Raw genomic sequence first — 24,761 nt, forward strand, 5'->3', positions numbered from 1 at the left:
AAATTCAAACAAAAAATCATTGCATCATACCCTCTCGAACTAATCCCACTGAGTGGTACCGAAACGAATCGTCCCACTTTCAAATCGAACCGTCCTTGAATTTTCTTGCACCCCATGTATCGAAAACGGTATGGAATCGATTTTTGTGAAGTGATGCACACTCCTATTAGTGAAGCTAGAATAGTCAAGATAGTCATTTTGCCTGATATGCTGCTCGTGCTGATACTTCATTGCCCTCCAAAAGTATTGGAATTGTGAGGACAATTTTGTTAGTTTTGCTTTGCACTAATAATTATTGATGTTCAGCATAATGTCAGCAGCAAAAAGAACTCAGGCTTTAACAGAAACTTTTAATCTGCCAATTTGAAGATAGATAGAATGAAACTGACAGAGATATTCTTCATCGTACAGCAATATAATGACCCATCTTGCCAAGTCACTCTAAAAACATGACCCTAACCCTAAATTTTTTTTAAAAATTCAAATTGATTTTATCCTGCAAAAAAATTATGACATTCAAAACAAAGTAACTATTTTTCTTAACGGCTTAAATAATTCGCTATAAAGACACTGAATACTTTAGTATACTTTAGTATTCAGTTAGGGCCACTACCCAAAAAGGCTAAATATAGAACCCTGAGCACCTGCTGGATCTAGATGTACTGTAAATTAATTGATAACGTAAGCTAAAATATCAACCTTTTGTCCTGTATTCAATTTTTTTACGTCTGACCCAAATGGTTTAAGTCCATCCATCCATTATCCAATCCGCTTATCCTCACAAGGGTCGTTTTAAGTGTATATCAAAAAAGAAAGAACTGGCCTCACTGATCCAATTCTATCGGAGGGGATTGTATGTCTGACCATTAATCTATCTTCTTGTAGCCAACCCAACCTGTCAGCATACTGAAACGCTGCCAAGTCAGCAAGTAGAGTCAGTTGTTACTTGACATAGTTTAATGGCAATGTGCCGGAATCCCGATGCTTGCTTCCGCTCAGCGAGACATATGTTAAGGTCATTGATGTCAGGATGGACAGGTGAGACCAAGAAAAGATCTTATCAAATAACACTGAGCACCGAAGAAGACTGCTAATAGATGAACATCTGCTCCTTTGAATTCCCTTTAGTCACCATTTGTTATGCTTTGCCTTACATCGAATCGCTATGAAGTTATAATGACACAGACCCACTTTGTGAGTTGAAGCTCACACCTCCATCAACTGCACACACCTGCTTCCTTATGTCAATGTAAAACAGGATTAAGGAAATCCGGTTCCTTGAGAGCCATATCCTGCCTGTTTTGGATCACTCCCTACTACAACACACCTGACTCAAATGATCATCATCGCTTCCGACTTCTACCGGGCATGCCGATGAGCTGATCATTTGAATCAGGTGTGTTTTATTAGGGAGAGTTCCAAAACAGGCAAGATATGGCTTTGGAGGAACCAGAGTTCCCTAACCCTGATGTAAGACCATGGCTCCCTAATGTTCAGCGTGCACAAGCAGCAGCAAGCAGTAGTTAGCATGTCACAAGGTGTGCCACAAGGTTCATCTTTAGGCCCCTTTCTATTTTCCATTTTCATCACTGACCTCCCAAAAGCCTGTTCTGTCAGATTCATGCACATGCTGATATACTGTTCAAGTTCACAGAGCTGGGCATTTTACAAAAAATTGAGCGTCCATTATTTATCATCCGTCTGCAGCGTGGGTACCCTCCCGTCGTCCGTTAATTTGCCTTTTTTTCCGGGGGGAAAAATATAGTACCTGTCCATAGGCCGGTCCGCCTCTAATTTTTAAATGGCCGGCCGTCGGCGAGTCCAACGGCCCCCCCCCCCCCATTTTTTTTTTGTTTAATGGTCTTTTAGGAGCTCAGATGTGCTTTGAAGGGGCTTGACTGTCGTATAACGCAAACCCTGATATTGCAGCATTTTATGTTCATGTTTTGGTTTTCATGTTTGTTTGAATGCAGATCATTCTGACAATCTTTGTGTGTATAAAAACAAGAATTTAAGAAAGCGTTGTTATTCTTTGTACATCCCAAAATTGTTTACCAGCTTGTTCCCCAGCATTTCTTTGTTAGTTTGTGTCCTTTGCTTGTGATTTTCTACTTCGCCTTATTTTCTGTTCCTTGTTGAATCTGTTATGCTTTTGGGTCCTTTCCATCTGAGTATGGCACACTTTCTGCGACATGTGTTTGTGACTTTCTCCAGTTTTATCTTAACCCATCTTCACTCTACAAGATGAAAGAACTTTTATGCAAAGTGATATAGTACTTCCGGATGTGACTTGAGGAAAGTTGCCCCTAAAACAATGAAGTGATGTTTTTTGTTCATTACTTACATTAGTAACATAATTAGGTCAAGCGTCAATATCCGGTGTATTTCATGAGTCATATGAAAAGGATATACTTTAGCTCCGATTGCTCCCAGCTAAGCTGAGCCTCATCACAGTGACAGACGTCACCCCTGTGGTTTCCGGATCCACGATATGGCATCAATATCCACAGGATGCAGGGAATAAAGACCCCTGCCGCGAGAAATGTCAGCCATTTTACACTTTCAAGAACTTAAGAGGAGAGCGAGCGCCTGTGGAGAGGCAATCTCACCAGGGGGTGAAGCTCCATCTGACTTAAACATTTCTTCATGGGTTGAAGCTGAATGAAGTTCTCATCCTTTTGGCAAGTGATTTCCTCACATTGAGATTTGACATGAGCTTGTGTAGAAGGAATATGTACCTTGCGCTTAAAATTTGGATTGTTTGATTTGTGTGAAGACTCTGTAGTGCGCTTGGGCATGGTGTGGTTGCTCATGCATGGGCTCAACCATGACATGTCATACACCCTCAATAGTTATCGATAATAACCGCCATCTGGCTCAATAAAAATAGACTCAAAGACTCAAACTAATCCACAAAGTCATGCAGTGCTGCATTGTGATGTGATGAAACTTAATAGTATGGGTCACTGGGGGACAAGGCAGGGAGGGGTAACAGCGTTGAAGCCTGGTACGATATAACTAGTCCAGTGTGAGTGCGCCTTTGCGTATCCCTCTCTCTCTCTCTCTCTCTCTCTCTCTCTCTCTCTCTCTCTCTCTCTCTCTCTCTCTCTCTCTCTCTCTCTCTCTCTCTCTCTCTCTCTCTTTCTGGATGCTGCCCAATCTCCCTGTCCTTTCTCTGCTGTGTGGTGAAGTACTTAGCAAATATGTGATATGGCCAGGGGGAAAAAAAACTGTAATCTATTGGTGGTATTTGCATTTGTTGTTGTTTGGGTAAAGTCTAGCAGAAAAAGTAATGATGCGTGCAGTTTAAATGCATGTGAAGCAACTTTCTTGTCATGCATGAAAATTTCACATAAACAAGGATGCTACTCCAAAAATAAACACCCACCGGCTGTAAATGATTTGTTTAGTGCGTGTCATTGGGTGATGCCGTTTCAGTATCATGAAGATGAGGTATGAACTGTGGTGTCATCTTCTATTTGTCACATCAGACCATCAGGCTACAGCCCATGTGTCATTCTTGCACCTCGACCGAATGCTAACAAGCATGGCGGCTATGTGAGTGCACGGGGAGGTGACCCCTGCCAATCTCTTGTCAATTACTGAAGGAGGTATTGCATTTCACTGGACACAACAAGCAGGATTAGGGCTCAATCATCATTGGGGATACAAATGTCAGACCAGATCCATGGATGTAAACTAAACAGCTTTGACTGATGGACAGAAGAGAGGGGACACCCTAATTCAGCACTGAAGAAACAAGGTCATAAGACCCGTTTGGCATGAGGAAGCTACATGCACGCACGCATGCAGACTCAAAATAAGTCCATGCTAAATGAAAGGTCAGTGACTTGAGAGTCGAGCGAATTTGCAGAGACGCACCAATGACACTCGCCAATGAGGCAGAGTTTGACCGGTTCCAAACTTGGCAAAATATTCAAGCGGGTAACAATCCATAAAACCAAATCAAGAATGAAGCGTGTAATCTTCTAGATGGCCGTGCACACAAACAACACCCGTTTTACTTGAGCTCATGTTACGAGACAGACGAGGGGAAGCGTTCAGCAGCCTGTTAGCTCGGTCGACCATTAAGTTTGCTCGTGCGTTTTCACTTTAACACCGCGTGTCTGCCATCGAGTGTCTCAGCACACCTGCATCATTAGCCAAATATAAACTCTCAGAGTAACTGGCACATGCCAAAATGAATCTCCCACAGTTTTACTAAACCACAATTTCAACACAGTCAATTGAAACACCGCCCGTCCAAAAGTAAATAAATAAATCCAATGACACCACGCTATTAGATTTATTGTAAACTGTACTGAAATAGGCCAACAGGGTCTGCAAGTGTGCAAATAAAACAACCAACATGCAACAGTGATACCATTACAATGAAACATCCAATTAAAACAAAGAATTCTTGGGCTGACATCAAAGAGGTCGTTTTTTGTAAAACCCAAACTTTCTGACCAGCTAGTTCATAACAAAGAGTAAATAACTAGCACATAACACCTCGTGATAACAGTCTAGTTTGGTAAGAAAGGAAAACATGATACAACGTACGGTTTTACTTTATTTTTTCAAAATGCATTTTAAATTACCTAGAAGTGATCATTAAAATTATATTACAGTATATTATTGTAATTGAATATGTAAAACAACAAGTATATTAGTAGTGGGACTCAATTAAAAAATGAGAGACTTTGTAATAATTTTATACAAATATAATAAAAATATTTGACGAAAAGCATTGCTCACTCTTTTTCTACTAATGGACCCGTAAACAGGAACAAGTCTTTGCCGTTCCACTTATGTCCTGTAGGTGCCCGTAGCACTCTTTCAAACTGTCGCTGACTGTCAACACAAATCAAGAAGAAGAGGAAGGCACTTCTGCCATCTGTGGGCTGAGAATGTTAGTGCTAATTTGTTAGACACAGCACTAATGATACAGCAATGTGCTTCTCTGGACTGTTTTCCTTCATCTGTGGCCAAAACTCAAAGAAAGAGATACACACTACACCATAAACTTCACCTTTACGGAAGCCATAGTTTCTCTGCAGGTGCTGTGTAAGAATAAGAATAAGAATAAGAAGGCCTTGATCCCACAGTGGTGAAATTTATATCGTTACAGCAGCACATTGTGTGCATTGTGACCTCAGTCATAGCAAAGGTAATTAAAATCACCAATGTGTTTTTCCTGGTGGGGTTTAGGGGGAGCCATTTATCTAAGGTGTGGCGCTTTCTTGTTAAAGTTGGCCACGCATCCATCAATAAAATAGGACATGGCGTTTTTTTAGAGCAAAGGAACTACAATATTTGTTGTCTTGCGCACTAAAATTCACATCACTTAAGGTGTACATTGTAGGTGTCCAATAAAAAGCATGAATGTAAACATAGTAGGAAACGCTCTGATGAATTAAAATTTGTCTTAGATAGACCTACCGTTCCTGAGCATAAACGATACACAGTTATGCTGAGATAAATGAACACATGCTGCGGATGCACCCTGGAATATTCTGACACTTTGCCATTTGTAATTTGCAAGATACATCTCTATTTACAAAAAACAGGTTAGGCCTATACGCGTGTGTAAGTGATTCAGAGCTGTTTAGCACATTTGTCATCACATAGTGAAAAGCCAGCACTTACAAGAATTTAGTAGGCTTTTGTACAACAAGTAAGTTCTTGAAAGAGGAGATGAGCGTAGCACCAACTGTGTTAAAGTAAACAACACACAAATCATAATTTAACCGAACACTTTTGGAGATACTGTACACTTTTTTCAGGTAAAGCAGGTTCTATCAAGCAACTATCAAGTTATATCAAGCAAGAGAATTTTCACAACCTCCTTTTCCAACATGGCAGTGATAGATGGATAGATAGATAGATAGATAGATAGATAGATAGATAGATAGATAGATAGATAGATAGATAGATAGATAGATAGATAGATAGATAGATAGATAGATAGATAGATAGATAGATAGATAGATAGATAGATAGATAGATAGATAGATAGATAGATGGATGGATGGATGGATAGATAGATGGTCAAGGTGGTCCTTTTTACATAAATCTAAGCATACACTGTGTCAGTCAAGCCCATTTCAACCCAGATTTCCAATTGGCCGTCACATGATGATCGGATAAACTTGTTCACTTCTCATAATGATTTCGCACAGTTGAAGCAGAGTGATTTAGCAAAAATCGCTAAATGGACTATTTGGGTTCTCATCTTGAAGTAAGGCACAAATGATAAATGGAATGTGGCTTTATGTTTTAGTCCACAGTTTGATATGATACATTGGCCTCTTTTAATAGCTTGATGGATAAATCAGGTTGAAACATGTATTTTACTGCCATCTACATGGTGGAAATGGAACCGCATGCAAATGACAGCGTGAGCACTTAAATCGTTAGTTGTCATCAGTCTAAAGTCCAAATTTTTAAAACATTTCTAAAACCGGATTATGTATGTGGGCAGCTTGGTGAATGAGTGATTAGCACACGAGTCTCACAGACCTGAGGTTCAGTCACTCCGGCTTCCTCTCACAATCCCAAAAACAGGCATGTTAGGTTAATTCAAGACTTGAAATTGTCGCTTAGTGTGAATGTGAATGGTTGTCTGCCTTTACATGCCCTGCAATTGGCTGGTGACCAGTCCAGGGAGAATCCTGCCTTTCATCCAAAGCCTCAGTTTACCTGAAGCCCTCATGAGGATAAATGCCCCAAAAAAGGGATGGATGGATTGTGTCTGCCCAGCTTCAATAGCGGATACCTGATACCTGTGCATCATAGGGTTGAACGGATTAGTAGACTTTGAATCTTGCCCACCTCGACGTTTAAGGCTTGGGGTCGACTAATCACATGTTTTTGGCATCTCGTGCTCCAATTAGCAAATTTCCTATCGACCACCCCCCCCCTGCTGCCCTTGTTGGTCTATAATGCTATGTGGAATAAAGAAATGTCCAGCCAACAAAGGAACAGCCTTCATACATCCGTGCGGGTCCGATTGTATGAAAAAAAGCTGATTGATTGTGAATGAGAAAAGCAATTAGCCTCACTAGCTTTGGCTATTCTGACCACAGGACTGGTGTCGAGGAATAAAGTAAGGGTGCAAAGTGAAGCTCCACATTCGTCATGTGTAGTGCTGTGAAAAAGTACTTTCCCTCTCCTCAAATTATTTTTTTTGCTGTTTCCCCACTTTCATGTTTGAGATCATCTAACACATTTGAATATCAGACAAAGACTACCCAAATAAACAGAAAATGCAGTTTTAAAATGGGGATTTAATTTATTAAGGAATACAAAAAAACTATTCAAAGCTGCCTTGGCCCTGTGTGGAGTACTTGCCCCCTTGCTAAATCATGAATTATAGCCCAAGTCAACCCAAACATATTTTTTTCCAAGAATATGTTCTACGCAGGCCCACTAGTTGAAACAAGGCAATATGATTAATATGAAATATGAGTTAAGCAGCAATATCCACCTGTTTTTAGCCATCTCAGGGGGCGGCCATTTTTTCACTTCTGTTGACTGAAATGACATTGAAGTTGCTCATGGCTCAGATGCTGACCAATCACGGCTCACCTGTTTTCTGAAGCTGAGCTATGACATAGGCCAGTCTGCCTCTGATTTTAAACGGGCTTCCAACAGCGATTCCGACAGCACAACCCCCCGCCCAATCCACCACCGATATTTGAACAGAAAGAGTGACTCAACTCACAGTGACTCTCTGTGCCATCAAAGTCTCGCCACAAAAAAATAGAAGAAAGACAGATTAAATACATGGACTATACCGTCTATTTTAAATTTTTACCCATCATTCGTTAACCATCAGCGTCCATCATAGGCGGAATTCCCAGCTCTGATTTTATGTTTACTTGGGTTATCTCTGTCTGATATTCACAATATTTTGATGCTCTTAAACAAAGTAGGGAAACTAAAAAAAAAAGCATTTGGGAAAAGGGTGTATACTTTTTCACTGCATTGTACACATACACATACAGTATAACATAATATAATATAATATCTAGTGTGTCCCTATCAAGCGTCTTGTAAAGTCCAACACGAGCACTCATACAGGTGTTGTCCTCCTGTTGCCGCCATCTTTCACATCTTTCTGGAAGCAGTTGTGGACCTGTAAGAAGCCAGAGTCACTCTCAGGACTGTATTGCCTCGCCCCCTTCAAAGGGTCCCTGCGGAAGGTGTAGAGGGATATGTCTCCCATCTGCAAACTCATCTCCTCGCCAAATCCTCCCCCCCGCTTCATCCCACCTGGGGAGGGCTCAGACGACCTGGAGCTTGAACGCGAGCGCCTCCTTCTGCGGTGGTAGCTAGGGATACGCGAGTACGGCGAAGAGGAGGCGACGGATTTGATGAAGTCGCGCCTGGCTCGGCAGCGTGTCTCTTTGTTTTTCTCAATGTATATGTTGACGGCGAGGACCCCCACTGATTCTGCCACGATGAAGGAGAGGGCGCCAAAGTAGAAGGACCAGCCGTAGTTGTACTGGTTCTTCTTGTCCTCGTCTTTCTTGTCGCTGGGATCACCGGCGTTACTGGAGATGTAAACGATGATGCCGATGATGTTGCTCAGGCCTGAAGAGACAGCGGAAGAACGAATTACAAATACTTGCAGCCATCTGAATCGGGATATGACTACTTTACCTTGACTGACTGAATGGCAGGGCTGGACTGGCCATCTGGCGTACAGGCAGGTGCCCAGTTTGCTGGCGTCTTTTGGGGCCGATGTGGTGATATTGAATTTTTCTAGAATTCTGCGCCTTTTTCCCCCAAGAGACCAGCCCGCAATTTAGAGGGAGCAAGCCATTAATCCATTTAGAATATAGGCCACAAACTGAACCAATGAATAACTGTGGCAGAGCTAAGGGGTAGCTACGAGTCATGCGGGCCAGCAGGGCGGTCAAGTCCAAATGCTAGGGACGACTTTATTTTATTTTATTGTGCCAGTCCAGCCCTGCTGAATGAAAAATAAACAATTCATTAATCAACATCTTAAGTTACTTCAAGATCCCCCATCAATTGTCTATTCTGCTTATCACCATTAGGGTCATGGGCAGATCTGGGAATTTTACTAAAATTTCCCGGTCCGTTTATTGCCTGCAGCTGGGGTACCCTTCCGTCTATCCACCTTTTTGTCCGGCCAGAACAAATAGTAATCGGCTATAGGCCGGTCCGCCTCTCATTTTAAACGGGCTTCCATTTGTGTTTCCGTCTCAAAACTTCGAACAACTTCCACAGGCGCAGCACAAGCAGACACGAGTTGAAGAAAAGAGAACAAACATATTGTTTTTATTTCACGCCGTGTGTGTGTGTGTGTGTGTGTGTGTGTGTGTGTATGTCACTGGGCCGGCCTGAAATAATGGCGGAAGGATGACTGACGTGCCCACCACTGGATAATTAAGAGTAGGGGTGGACAGTTAATTTTGCAAAGGGGTAGTCAGTGTAGTTTTATACAGTACTTTCACTTCAGCACTGGTGGTGTAGCGGTACATGATGCTACCTCTACTGCCGGGACAGGTTCGATTACCAGCTAATGCACAGCCAATCACAAGCCGGGGGTGGGGAGGCAAAAACTATCACTATCGCTATGCACATTCGACGTGAAAACTGTGCCAAATGAATCATACAAGCTCGCTGAGGGACAAGCCGCAATTCATAACAACTTTCACTTCACTTAGTGGGTGTGGCCAACAATGATGAGGTTGTTTTTACATCCGAGCGATTTTTAACATTGTCATTGGAAGAGAATAATGAATGAGGAAAAACAAATCAGAGTTGACTGTAGATTTTCCCGTGTATGGCATTACCTGCAGCCACAAAGAGAATACCGGCACTGAGCAGGATGTTGTTCCTCCTGCTGTAGATGCGTCCGACGCCAACGCACAGGCCGCCCAGCATCAACAGGATGGTGCTGAGGATGGGGAAGAGGCTGGAGGCTCGCACAATACCTGCCCCCATGACGTAGTGCAAAAAAAAGGAGCATTACAAATTGAACGTGGCGTGTGAGTGACTCATAGCCAATACCGTTTAATGTCATTAGGGACAAAATAAGTTGAAGTCATTTGTTTTCAGTCATTTCGGTGCTTTTAGCTGATAATTGTCAACGTTGACTTGAAGGGTTTAAACAGTAGTCTTTGTTTCATACTGCGTGAGCGACAAAACCCTGAATTTGGTAGGCCTACGGAAAAAAAGTACCTAACTTTCGGATGCACATGATCAAAATGTGGTCAACTTACCGGTACATAATTTTCTGCTGTTTTCCTCAAAAATATTCAAATGACTTATGTCAGTTCAACACAAATTAAGTAAATCCATTGGAACTAAACATGATTTTTTTTCAGTGTGCAGTGCATATCACCTGTGTTCAATTGCCAGGTTTTTCAGATATGAAAAATTAGACCAAGATAAATCCTTACAAAACCTCTGCCACTTTTACGACCAATAACTGTACAACTCAATTGAAGTAAAAATGAAATATTTTTTGATGGTGGAAGTGAAAATAACTAAAGAATATGAACTATGACAATATATCTGATAAATTATTAGCAGAGCTGGGCCCTTTTTTGCCACTCCGTCCTCCGTCCGCGAACTGGGTAGCCTTGCGTCCTTGTCCCTCCGTCCTTAGTCATAAAAATGTGCGTCCTCCGACCCCGTCCGTCCTCGTCCTTTTAAAGCGCTTCCGTCCTTCCATACCGTCAGTCCGCCGTTCCGTGCCTGGGACTGAATGACCAGCTCTGGTTATTAGTAACATAGTATTACAGTGATATTACCAAATTACGTATGTTTACATACGAGCAAAAGTGACTTCCAATGCTAAAAATTATTACAATAATATTAAAACAAACATAAAGGGAAATCCATATCTCGACCATAAGTGAAGCAATGTACTGTAGCCAAAGGAGACACAGTAATAGAAGGCATTTATATCTTTATTTTTGATAGTGTTTACATTGATTAACTTGACATGAATAAACATGCTTAGGAGTGTTATGCTACAAACCAGATGTAAGATGCAAAATAACATGGATCACTAGTTTTTGTCTGGGTGCTCTTTTTTACTTACATTGAACAACATTATCTGGGTGTCACATAGGTGACATGATTTGAGGAAGGCCAATTAGTCATGAGAACACCCTTTGTCATCTCTTTTGAGCCAATTAGTTTCGTGACATCCATATTTAAAGGGGGCGGGATGGCAACGTCATGACTCATTAAGCACCCTTGTGATGAAGCCATCAGTGGCACTTGACAAAGGCGAGAGGATAAAGAATTTGAAGTGTGTGAAGATGACGACGTCAAACACACTCACGTAGGATGTACTCTGAGCTGTCTGTGTCGTAGTCATTATCATCCGGGAAGTGATTGATCCGAAAACAGCTTCCTTTGTTGATACCTGCAAGAGGCAATGACAAATCGTTAAAATAAAATACTGTGTCTCTTGTCAAATGGAATGCCATCAAGAAACTCTCCCATTCTCCGATGAACAGCCAACTCAGGATCCGTGTGTTTCAGAAAGTTGTGGAGCCCCCAGTCACCTTCTATTCAAAGTCTTCGCACACACACACACACTCTCCACTTTTAACAGAATAAAACATGGAGCGAGCATTATGAATATTGAAGACTAGACTTTGAATTAGATGTCACGGATGATTCCTCCCACTCTCATAGTTCTGTCTTTTAGCATCATCTGAATGATGGCTATCGACACATGGGTTGACTCTTGGGATGAAAGAGTACTCGAGTATTTCGAGTACCTCAATTCTCTGCCTCGTGCAACCATTTAGAGCTCAAGTGACACACTGGCGTTAATGTGGCACAACGCACAGTCTACGTGAGGGAAGACTGGAGGAAGCGAACCTATTTGGTTGAAGAAGTGGGAAGATGGAAAGTACAGAAGAAACATGCGAGAAAATAAGAATGAATTCTGAAAGTGTGAGAGCATTTCAGACTGAACAGCTAGGTGAGTACCGTGATGTGTAGTCATTGCAACACTGCTCTTGCGCAAGACAGCCGTGAATGGAGCGAAGGAACTGAGAAAGGTCAAATTAATGGAGACTACTTCTTAATATACGTATACTGTACTTGATTGAATTAATCATGAATAAAGGCCTCAACACTATCAGAAGCACTTACCTGCATTTACAAACAAAATTCTAATACTTGTTCCATTAAATTGTATTAATATATTCCCAACAGTCTAAAATGTTAATGTTGTAACATTTCTCTTGGCTGCACACTTACAGTGTGTGCATGTGAATGTTAGATTTTTTTTTTTTTTTGTCCAGTCATATTTCAGCCTCGATTAATGTCAGTAGTGGCAGACTGATTCTTTAATCAGACTTCAAATTCGTCTCACAGGGCCATAACGCCGATTAGGCTGCATCTTTATACAGTGCAATACAATACTGTACAATTTTATTTATGTAGCGCATTTCATAACAGCAAGAGCTCTAACAAAGCACTTTACAAACAATACAATAGAAAACTATTGATTCTGAAGAGTTTGGTGCTGTGATTGCATTTTTGGATAGCATTGACGGTTTCTATAATACTGACATATTAGCAGTATTAAGAGGTGAATTAGCCCCACCTGAGGAAACAGAGAAAAGCCTACTTTTGGGGGTAATTGGATACTTATACAGTATGTGTTCCTGTGTTTTTTGTCAGTGGTGAAATTCAATTAACGAAGCTCACAGTCCTGGTTTGATTTTTTGACTAAATGTGGCGTATAAGCGCACCACATCAAAATCCTGTATTTAACACCAAAAGTTTAATACGCATAATCGTCAGCAATACAGCATCCATTAATATACATTTTAGCTTTTAAAAAGGACTAATCTCACGAGCGGAGCTAACATCTGAAGTCGTCTTAAGCAGACCTGTGAGCAGCCCGCTTGAGATAAAAGCATAGAAGCGTCTCTTGATGATGTTTTGACTTTTAGTCTCTGATCCTTGTGATGTTTTTTCAGAGGCTGCTTTATTAATTTGATGTGGACTTGGAAATGGAGAGCCAAGTAAAGACAGCGCAAATGAATTCCATTTTGAATTTGACTCCTCAGGGAATTTAACGTACACGATGGCTTTGTTTAAAGCAAACCACTTCACGTTTGTCCGCGTTCAACTCGAGATCAATTTGGAACAACCAGCTATTAATGTGTTAAATGGCAGTCAAAGTGAATCTGTTATATTATTTAGGTGGCATTAAGTGATGCAATGCATCAGGAGGTATATCTGGGAGGCTGGTGTGTTTGGTTTGGTTGTATTTTGGGTCTCAATAGTGTTTTCTGTATATTTATGAAAATGCCAAAACAGTTAACTTATTCAAACTGAGTTTTTGCTCTCTCATTGATTTAATATAGTTGGAACCTCATATTACTGCCATCTGTTCAACAGCTGCCAAATGCCTCAAAACTCAACCTGCGATATAAGCTCCACGCTTTTAGCGCCTTATTCGGAAATGGGTGGTATCCTACATAAAATGGATACATTTCCCAATGGTAAATGTTCACATTGATTTTCAGCGTCAGTCTTTGTATTACCAGTATCATGTCTCAATCACCCACTACCATGTTTTCCCCTTCAACATTTTGTTCTGTTCTTTCTTTCAAGTATCAAACAGTGCCATTGGACCGATGTCACTGTGTTAAATTTTAAATATACTTTATGATTTATGAGTACATCTAAATTCATGTGATCATTATTTCAGAACTGGACCTTTCTCCCAACTGAGCACTCCAAAAACGTTCAGGAGAAGCAAACACTGGCCAGTGGTAATCTAATCACAATAAAATAGGGAAAGAAAGAAAGAAAGAAAGTAATTGAGATGGATGAGACAGAATGAAAGACACAGAGTTAATATTAACGTTGGGATGATGAGGTTGAGGAGAGAGGAAGAAAAGGTTAAGGAGGAGGAACTGGGGGTTTGTCTCCCTAGAGGCAAGTCCAGCTTTTATTAGTCAGCTCAACGTCACCGTGGCAACAACCTCCCCTCGGCAAACCAGAATCAGATTTCTTGCTCGACCTCTCACAGGATTTCTTTGACATCTTAACTAATGTATTCAAAACACTCGCACACACAAAGTACACTAGCTGATATTCATTTCCTGCAGACACACCATGACCACAGCCACGACTTGCCTTGCAGCAAATGAGGCAAGTATCCACAATTAAGACTACATGTGTGGACATCTCATAGGTTTACATTATATCCACTACACGAGATTGTGCCCTGCGACTGGCTGGCGACCAGTCCGGGGTGTAGTCTGCCTTCGCCCGTTGACGGCTGGGATAGGCTCCAGCAACTCCCCGCGACCCTGTATAGGATAAGCGGTTTGGAAAATGACATGACATGACATGACACTACACGAGATATTAAGAATGAAACTTTTATTTTGTCATATACGATTGGGCATGGCCTGATGTCTCTGAGTTGTTAAGATCGCGTTGCTGAGTGACACGTTGTCTGAACGTCAAGCCCTCGTCCATGCCTTCTGCATCCAGCCCTACTCTCTGTTCCTTTGTATTTTTGTGTATAAAGATGCTCTGTTTTTTCACTTCCGTGTCCCGTCTGCTTCTGGGTCCAAATTCTGCTCCTCATGTGACAGTATCAATTTCCCACGCTCAGGGAGCACTGCTCATCAGACATGAGCAACTCCTGAGGAAGATTATGAAATCTATTCAGAACCTTTCCACCACCATCAAGACGATGTCCGTCCAGCAGATATCCAGCACTTTGCTGCAGATGTTACCACCTGATCCGACCCATCCCACTACCACCAATCAGGGAGTGATCGTATCAGCGGCTGCTACTTTGTCTTTTCACTGAGAACCAAACATTCTATCTGCCAAATATTATTCCAGGGATGTTTCCAGGGATGTTTTCTTTTCTTTTTTTTTTTTTAGTTTACCAAACAGTACAGTGTGATGCTTTTTTTAATCATGCACACCAAAAACTAATCCTAAAACAAATAAAAACTAAACTACAACAAAGCATTTTCAGAAAAACAATAATGAAAACTAACAAACCCACGCTTGTAGCTCATTAAAACTAACAAAATTTAAAAAACAATACACAAAAATGAAAAAAAAATTAACTATAATGAAAATTCCAAATCTATTATAACACTGGACCATGTTGAACCCCAACACACACACACACACACACACACACTCACACACACAAACACACCCAGAGTAGCACTTCAGCCTATCTCTCGGTGACGTGCACGCACTCATGGCTGACAACAGCACACTTTTAAGCTGCCATGCCGACGTGAAGCCCTGGTCCACTTGCTGACTGTCGAGTCGAATTACCACTGCCGCCCACCCCCCACTCTTCTGCCATACTCTTTGTGACACGCATGCACATATGACTGACAATGAGGCGCTCTAAAGCGGCCACTTCTATCTGAAGGGATGATGCATTTTCAGGGTGTTGGCATAGCTAACTAGCTAACTGCATATTAATTGCACCGGATAACTGCTGATGCGAACAAAGGCACTCAAGTTCTTACATATTGGGAGAGGGGCAACTCATTCCAGACTCCTAAGTGTGTCACGCGGTGCCATTTTAGCCCCCCCCCAAAAGTTCAGACAAAAACTGTTTGTTTTGCTATATCTCTACAATTGAGTACTACAAAGTTGTCATTCTCTGCTCATGTTTTCAGCAATCATCTTCAAACATGTATAACGTATTTAGAAACAAATCTCTGAATTCACTTTAAGACCTAAACATACGTATGGGGTTATTATCGCCCAGGGATAGGCAAAGGGAAGCTTCTGCTTTCGGTCCAGTCTGAATAAATGTTTGCTGTGCAACACCCTCCTCCCTCACATCATGAACATTCTCCGCCTTCATAAAGGTGTTTGCCACATGGGGACAAGCCTTATTGCTTCTACATGGTTAGCCAGGGTGCCCTCAGACTAAGACTTTATTTATGATCTTCATTCCTCCCAACTCAATACAACTTACTGTTACAATACAAGCCATACTTTTTTTTCCCCCTGTCATAGATTAAAAAAGAAATTGGAACACGGAATGGGCAAATTATAACTATTCTCAATCCCTTTGTAAGACAACAAATAAACCACAGGTGTTCATGGCAGATTTTCTGCTATTCTCTTTTAGTCGGAGTAAAGTGTGTCATGATTGCACAGTTGTTTGGGGTCACCACATCCACTCAGTAGCGTCGAAGCGTGTATTTTCACTTCTCTGCAGCTGTAATCAGTGTGTGTTTGTGTGAATAAGAGACAGCTCTTCACAGATGAGAGCTAGTAAACATATACTCCAAAAAAATGTTAAGTCAGGCAGATGCTTTAAGTGTGGCGTGCTCTCTGCTGTGATGCGGCTTATATTACGCTCTGTGCTTGAAAGCAAGAGAGAGGAAATGCCTCTTTGAATCTGAAGATGGTTCTACATTTTTAATCTAATTCCAGTAAAGTGGAAGCCAAACACAACGCAACTGCATGCAATAACCTAAGATTGGCCCCATGATTTGTCATATTTCTGAAAAACACAAACAAGGATGTTTTGTTTTTTAGTTATGAAATATGATTAATAATAGCAGTTATGAGGACATTTGCTTGGATCTGAAATTTGCATGGTAGTTTTACTCTAAAATAACACATTATTTTATGGCCTGAAATGAGATTATCTTGTGGTGTCACCATGGTTACCTCTGCTCACCCACAAAATTGGCTTATTAGTGGACCAGGCAGGGCAGAATTTTTTTAACGCTGTCCATTTTTATCTATCAGACTAATAAAAAAATAAAAATAAAAAGAAACATCTTGTACCTTATCTGCAGGGGGAGCTTGAGAAGCAAAACCCCAACTTTTGTTTTTTGTTGTTTCTGTTGTATGTGACATCTCGACATGTACCAAAAATACTGTACTGTATCTCTTTCTTCAATTCTCATTAAGTTATGAAGATTTCCTGTCATAGATTCAATGTCTCTTAGTAACAGCTAAACTGAATTTGAACTGATCATATTAATGGAATTTGATTATGTTCAACACCTTTATTGGAACATGCACAGTAATACCAAACAATTTTAGAAAAATATAATTGATATTTTTTGTGATATTTTTCCTCAATATTTCGATTGCGATTTGATATGCGATTATTTTTTTCCACGGTCCTCTTCCCATGTATTTTTTTTCAACAAATATTCAGATATTTTGGTTACCCCTTTAGAGAGAGGGAAAATATTACAATATGTAGAAGAGCATTATAATATTTTTCAATGCGAAGGATTTAATCCAGCAATTGTACCTGGATCTCATGAGACTGTGTATACAAAGCTCTGAGTCTAACCGAAGTAATGCACTTTTAAAAGACAATCATTGACAATCATCTTCTGATTTAGTAATTGTATTTTCATAGTTCATTTGGAATTATACATAATATTATATTTCATTTGATCATTATATTATATAGTATCATTATATAGATACATTGACCGACATTATGACCATAATTGCAAATCCAATTAAAGCACTGTAAAATCTACCTTTTTCAATGATAATGGTCGCTTTTGGCTGACACAGTCAGGGAGGTATTAACTTAATTATTGTGGTGTAATTCTGATGTGTTTCAATCAATCAATCAATCACATTTTATTTATATAGCACTTTTCATACATAAAAATGCAACTCAAAGTGCTTTAAAACATTCAAAGCAAAACATAGAATTATCTTCAATCAAAAGAAAAGATAAATTATTTAAAAGTTGTTGAAAGCCAAACTAAAAAGGTGTGTCTTGAGCTTCCTCTTAAAAATATCAACAGTCTCTGCAGACCTGACATCCTCTGGCAGGCTATTCCAAAGGTGAGGACCAAAATGGCTGAATGCAGCCTCGCCATGCATTTTGGTCCTCACCCTTGGAATAAATAAAAGGCCGGCGCCAGAGGACCTCAGGATCCGCGAGGGCTGGTATGATAAAAGCAAATCAGATAAATAAGATGGCCCAAGACCATTAACACATTTATAAACTAATAAAAGTACTTTAAAATCGATCCTGAAACACACAGGGAGCCAATGCAGCAATTTCAAAACTGGCGTAATGTGCTCCCGCCCTCTGGTTCTCGTCAGCACCCGAGCGGCTGAATTCTGCAGTAGTTGCAGTGGTGAAATGCTCTTTTTCGGGAGGCCAGAGAGCAGGGCATTACAGTAATCTAAACGACAGGAAATAAAGGCATGCATCAGCACTTCCGTGTTAGCCTGAGAGAGAAACGGGCGGACTCTGGCGATATTCTTAAGGTGATAAAAACCAATCTTGGTTACATTTTTAATATGAGGAATAAAACTGAGCTCAGAGTCAAAAATGACACCAAGGTTCTTCACACAGTGTGAGGGATTAAAAATGTGTAGTTTTGGTAAAAGCTTCTCTCTCTGACCTTCGGGACCGATGACTAAAACCTCAGTCTTGTCCTCATTGAGCTGTAGGAAATTATCTGCCATCCATGACTTGATATCCAAAATGCAATTTAAAAGGGTATCAATGGGTCCTGTGTCATCAGGAGACACGGCAATATACAGCTGCGTGTCATCAGCATAGCTGTGAAAGCTGATGCCGTGTCCCCTGATGACATCCCCGAGGGGAAGCATATAAAGATTAAAAAGTAAGGGGCCTAAAATCGAACCTTGAGGAACCCCACATTTGATTTCATGAGTTTTAGAGGAACAAGTATCCATACTTACAAAGAAATATCGGTCTGTGAGATAGGAATAAAACCAGTCAAAAACAGTACCAGAGATGCCCACTAGATTTTTAAGTCTATTTAATAAAATTTGGTGATCTACTGTATCAAAAGCAGCGCTTAGATCCAGTAGCACCAAGACTGTGAGTTTTCTCACGTCTGCAGTGCACCTAATATCATTTAAGATCCTTAAAAGAGCAGTCTCCGTACTGTGGTTCATCCTAAAACCAGATTGATATTTCTCAAAAATATTATTTGTATTTAAAAAATGATTCAACTGGATGAAAACCAGTTTTTCTAAAATCTTACTTAAAAACGGTAAGTTGGATACGGGTCTGTAGTTATTAAAAACGCTCGGGTCAGAACCGCTCTTCTTCAGAAGGGGCTTCACCACCGCCGTTTTAAAGGCAGCGGGGAAGACGCCTGTCTGAAGAGAGCAATTGACTATATTTAAAATTTGTTCTTCAAAAAATCCATAAAATGTCTTAAAAAGAAATGTGGGAATTGGATCCAAAAGGCAGGTTGTTGGGTTTACCTGGGAGAAAACTCGAACAAGTGTCCTTGCATCAACCAGGGCAAAACTTTCCAGTGTTTCCTCATGTAAATATGATTGTCCGGGTTTATTAAAACTTGTGTTTTGCCGGGCTAAAAGACTGGATCTTATGTCATCGATTTTACTTCTGAAGTGGTCTGCAAAGTCCTCACAGAGAGCATCTGTTGGTCTCTGTGGGGACTTATTAAAATCAGAACTAGTTAAAAGTTCAAAGGTGGAGAAGAGAACCCTGGGGTTGTTTTTATTGACTGTAATGAGGTTTGAGAAATAGGAAGATCTTGCCAGTTTTACTGTTTTATTGTAAGATTTCAGTTGTTCGCATAAAATTTCATAGTGTACTGTAAGTTTACTTTTTCTCCACCTCCTCTCTGCACTCCTGCATTTTCTCTTTGATATTTTGATAGCATTGTTTCTCCACGGGGGTACAGTCTTTGTTTTTGTTGTTTTAATTAAAAGTGGAGCTACTGAATCTAATGATGATTTAAGATGTAGGTTAAAATTGTCAACAATAAGATCACAGGGTGCAGGTAAAATGTCAGCAGGAGTGTTTTTTAAGATCTCGATAAAATTTGCTGCCACCTCAGAAGATAGATAGCGTTTCTTCACTGTTCTGACCGGGACTGCTAGATGGTTAAAACTGGCGATGTTAAAATAGACACAGTAGTGGTCTGACACTGCCAAGTCAACAACAGAGGACACACCAGCAGACAAGCCATAGGTTATAACCAAATCCAGGGTGTGTCCTCTGTTGTGAGTTGGCTGCAAGACGTGCTGTTTAAAATCCAAGCAGTTTAAAAGGTTTGAAAAATCTCTGGATAGTGGGTCCGAGATGTTGTCCATGTGTATATTAAAATCGCCAGTTATTAATATCCTGTTATAACTGGAATATAAAATGGATAAGAATTCTGAAAATTCTGTAATAAAAGAAGTGGAATGATGGGGAGGTCTATAGACGGTAATGCAGAGAATAGGGGGACTGCTAAAAACAAAGGCATGGTGTTCAAACGATAAATAGCTGCTAAAAATGATCTCCTTTGATAAAAGAGTATTAATAAAAATTGATGCAGTCCCGCCTCCTCTTTTGCCATCCCTTGTAGAAAATAAAAAGTTAAAATTCGGTGGGCAAGCCTCGTTGAGAGCAACTGGAGCATCTGTACCAAGCCATGTCTCAGACAAAAGTATACCATGTAAATCATTGTCTAAAATCAGGTCGTTTATGATAAAAGTTTTGTTTAAAAGGGAGCGCACGTTCAGCACGGCCAGATTAATTATTGTGCTGGACGTGCGCTCATGGTGGTACGAATGAGCAGTATTAACATATACTAGATTACCACTGTTAAAACCACGTTGTTTGTGTGTGCAAGGGAAGCGTCTGCCGGTGATGGTTTCAATGGGAAAATTGTCCGATAGTGGTAATGATAATGAGGGCCTGCAGGGGGAGCTAGTGAGGGTGGTGGTACTGTGAGCAGCTGGTATTGGCCTGTAAGTGATGGTAGTGACATTGTCATTGCAGCGTTTATGAGTAGAAGAAGAAATATGATTGGTAAACAAGAGTCAGCTGGGAGTGGAATTGGTTACGACATGGTGGATGTTAGCGGCTAAAATCTTGCTACCAAGAGAGTTCGGATGAACACCATCCGGCTGGTAAAAAGACGGGCGATTCCAGAATAGGTTAAAGTTGTCAATAAAAGCAAAGTCAAGGTGGCCACAAGTGCGTAGGAGCCACGTGTTCAAGCTTAAAAGGCGGCTGAAGCGCTCGGCTCCGCGAGACAATGCCGGCAAAATGCCACTCACCCAGACCGAGAGACCGCAGGTTCTTAACAAGGCAAAGAGGGCGTGAAAGTCTCTCTTCGTCTGCTCAGACTGTCGGCGTATTGTCTCGTTTGTCCCAACGTGAACGATGAGCCGGGTAATGGATGATGGCAGAGAGTCAAGAACACCCGGCAGGATGTTAACTATGTCCATGACTTTCGCTCCGGGAAAACAGCGGGTGACGCAGCCGGGATAGTGAGTACGTCTAATGGTGCTGTCGCCAATTATAACGGTGGTCGGTGGGTGACGTGAGGAGGGAACGCCAAGGGACTCACCACCGTTGGAAGATTCACGACCCCACTGTCCAGGATGGCTCCGCCGAGGCCGAGTGAAGACGGTGGATGACACCGATGAGTGTCGCCGATGATGCTGGTGATGACGACCACCCTTGTACCGGGACAGCGCGTCCCGGAGCAGCCCGACGCGTGAGTGGACGGCCGTGTCACCGGCGGACCCGCCCAACATGGGGTTCCCGGCCGAGGTCGTCGCCGTGGGTGGCGGGGAATCCGAGGGAGCCCCTGGGAGCACAGCCCCAGCGTCGGACGCAGCAGTCGGTGTCTCCGACTGCTGTAGTGCAGTGATGGGAACAGGAGACTCACTCGCCAGGGCGGCGAACCGATTCCCCAGGACCAGTTGGGGGCGGTGGGGTTGCTCCCCGGCCCTCCGGCCGCGGGACACCACCTTGACCCAGGTGTCACTCTGCAACGGTGTCGAGCAGGATGGCCCCGGGCAGGCAGTTGGATCCCACTTCGCCGTGTCCGAGAGGCCAGCCGCCTCAGCCGTCATTGTCGCCGACAGGATTTCACGAGCGCGCCTTCTCATGACCACCGCGGAGAGTTCGGGGAAACTGGTCGCGAAGCAAGAGATGACCGATTCCTTCTCATGGAGCTCCTCTGAGAGACGACGAATATCCCTTCTTAGGTCAGAGATTGTCTTATTTGCCTTCTCCAGCAGGCCATTGTGTTCGTCGCTGTCGTCTGAAGGCATTTTAATACACTAGCTCCAAGCTAGCCCCAAGCTAGCCCGTTTCCGTCTCACGCTAGCTGTATGCTAGTCCGCGAGATCAAGCGACCCAGAGATTAACAAAAATTTAAATAAATAAAAAATAAGATAAAAATAGTCTCCAAAAATTAAAAAGAGTAAAAACGCAACGCGCAGGTGAGGTAGATTCGAAGGCGAAAGTGCAGAAGTGCAATCGATACCATCCACGTCCAAACTCTGACGTGGCAGGAGAAACGCAAACGGAAGTTTGACTCTCTCGAAAAGATACTGGTTGAAGTAATCAAAATATTACTCACAGCTCTCGTTATGATGGGGGAGAATAATACAGTTACCAAATGAGTTGCCCTTTCCTTTTTTTTAACCGTTGATTTTGGCTCCCCCACATGACTTGGTTTGTCGCTTTATCGCTTTGTACAATTTATTTTAACTCCGATTTAACTGAAATCAACTAAAGCACAAACAGTGCATGGAAGTTAGCTAGTAACCAAATTGCCTCTTTGAGACCAGATAGCCTATAAATTGGACACTCGTTGGATCACATTGAGTTGACTGTAGCAAGGGTGCTATATGCGCAACAAGCAGGATGTTGCCTTTCTTTCCGCAACATACCACCTTAGTTAAGAATGAAATAAAACCAAATCAGCGGTAAAACAAACACCCAGAGAAAGTTGGTGTTTTTTGTTTACCTTCTATGCAGCAGATCCTCCATAGTCCAGAGTGCGTCAGGTCGCCTTTGACTTTCTTGCTTTGCGCGTGACTGTCGTCCGTGGTCGCGTTGGTGGCGTTGCAAATGTACGCCCGCGAGTAAAGCCAATAGTCGGTACCGATGGCGATGCTCATGAGACTGAATGCGGCGAAGGCGCCCGCGACGGCCAGGAGCGTCTGGAGCCCTCGGTCACACCACGCCATGGCCGCGCATCATGCGTGTAAAATCAATCAACAAAAGTCCCCAACCATCATCACCACTTGCTCTCCAATATAATCAGGTGTCAACTTTGTGCTCCTCGTCCATCCACACTTCAGCAAAAGTTGCCAAAGGTAGGCTGAGCAGCACCATCATTCCTTCCCATTTTGGATTTGGCTGGACCTTCCTGATGGCTACGGTAGGTGGAACCCCTAAAAAAGACCCATGAAGACCACAGCTGCCGTGTTTGAAAGTGCGAGAAACAGCACCCAGACCGCACCTACACAACAGTGAGGTGCAGCCAATGGGAGAAAAGCTGAGCAGAAGATCAAGAAAAAGTGCCTCTTCAAGCTTTTCGGAGCGCAAGTACAAAATGAAACACTACATTGTCATACATGCCTGATAAAAAATAGTCAAAGGGGAATAGAAGTCCAAACAGCAACTGTGTAACACATCATTTTTAGAATAAAGACGTCAGCATTTATATCCTCTTCAAGTGTGAGAGAAGTAAGGAGATTAAATCAGGTGGTATGTTAATATAGAAGGCACAAGATTCCAGAGTTAATCAGGCAGGTACTTATAAAATCATATAATACCGGCATACTGTATATTGTAATGTAAAAGGGCAAAACAAAACTAAAGTTGTTTAAAAAACAACAGAATTTCTTGTGAGACATCCAATGGATTAACTGCATGGGTTTTTGGACAGGGGCGGAACTTGGTGGTGGCCACTCTCCGGCCACCCCCAAATCAAGGGGAAGATTTTGCTAAAAAAGGGTACTCTGAGGTGAAAATAATTACTTCTGCCTGACTGCCATTTCCACACGGTTGCATTTCACTCCACTTTAGATAGATGATCTATCCAAATGTGCGTTGATACTGTTAAGATAAATCAAACATACTTTTATAGCAATGAAATCAATGATACTTAAATTGTGCCCTGTGTGACTAAAGTAGTAGTCTACAGTAGTTATAGCATCATTAAAATTATGGCGCAAAGTACTGCTTGTAGGGTAATAATAATAATTTGTGGTTGGACACTTTTCCGCTGCGTATTAGCTAGCTAGCCTAATGGAAGCATGTACAGAGTGAAAAAAAGGAATCCCAGGATTGACCCCTGGGAATCCCTCAGCTCAAAGTCATATGGTCTTCGCCACAGTTACAATTTGAACAAAGTACCCCCTGTCCCTGGTGGGCAGAGGTGGGCATTCTGTCATACTGGTGGACCGGTCCGTCAGTCCGTCACTGACGCCCATGTTGCTGATGTGTTTTTTGGAGGGGTGGTGTTGGGGCACAAACTGACGAATTGGCTGCCTACTGACCGACTTGACTAACGGACTGACTGACCAACTGATGATTAGAATTGGGTTCAGCTTTAAAAATGGCGGACTGACGAATGACCGACCAGCAAAATTTAGTAAAATGCACACCTTTGTGAGATTGGTCTTCAACCCATTTAGAGTATTACCAGAGACTCCCACCAAATGCTTGTGATACGTTCACGTGGATGACTGTCAAAAGCAGCACTCAAGTCCTTTGCCCATCTCAAGTCCTTCGCCCATCTCCACTGACTGTGCACTGGATTCTTCTGCTTGTTGATCTGATTTGTGTGACCCGACTCAGCGCAATGTGTTTGTACTTTCTTTAAAAACTATTGCATGTGTTGAGTCAGTGTAATAATTGCTCAAAGTCTTCCTGGTGTACAGAATGGGCCAAGGGGCTCAGGCTGTTCAAATGGAAAATGAAAGACCCTATCAATGAAGTGACT

The 24,761-nt window shown here is 41.9% G+C and overlaps 1 protein-coding gene across 1 annotated transcript; it reads right to left on the bottom strand.

Moving 5' to 3' along the window:
- Nucleotides 1–4,287: 4,287 nt before the first annotated feature.
- Nucleotides 4,288–23,192, bottom strand: LOC147145910 (voltage-dependent calcium channel gamma-4 subunit-like). The gene is made up of 4 exons (XM_086033375.1): nt 22,776–23,192; nt 11,333–11,416; nt 9,831–9,971; nt 4,288–8,598 (listed from the first exon to the last, which is right to left on the bottom strand). The coding sequence occupies exons 1-4, from the start codon at nt 22,996–22,998 to the stop codon at nt 8,078–8,080; spliced, it is 969 nt and encodes a 322-aa protein (XP_085889501.1). The 5' UTR covers nt 22,999–23,192; the 3' UTR covers nt 4,288–8,077.
- Nucleotides 23,193–24,761: the final 1,569 nt, after the last annotated feature.

Source organism: Filicampus tigris, chromosome 6, assembly GCF_054856515.1.
Source record: "Filicampus tigris isolate MCC_2025a chromosome 6, RoL_Ftig_1.0, whole genome shotgun sequence".
Lineage (NCBI taxonomy): Eukaryota > Metazoa > Chordata > Actinopteri > Syngnathiformes > Syngnathidae > Filicampus > Filicampus tigris.

Coding starts and splice junctions, on each gene's coding strand:
- LOC147145910 (XM_086033375.1), bottom strand. CDS start 22,998: ATGGCGTGGTGTGACCGAGGGCTCCAGACGCTCCTGGCCGTCGCGGGC. Junction 11,417..22,775: donor GAGGATCTGCTGCATAGAAG/GTAAACAAAAAA, acceptor TGCCTCTTGCAG/GTATCAACAAAGGAAGCTGT. Junction 8,599..9,830: donor TATTCTCTTTGTGGCTGCAG/GTAATGCCATAC, acceptor CTGTCTCTTCAG/GCCTGAGCAACATCATCGGC.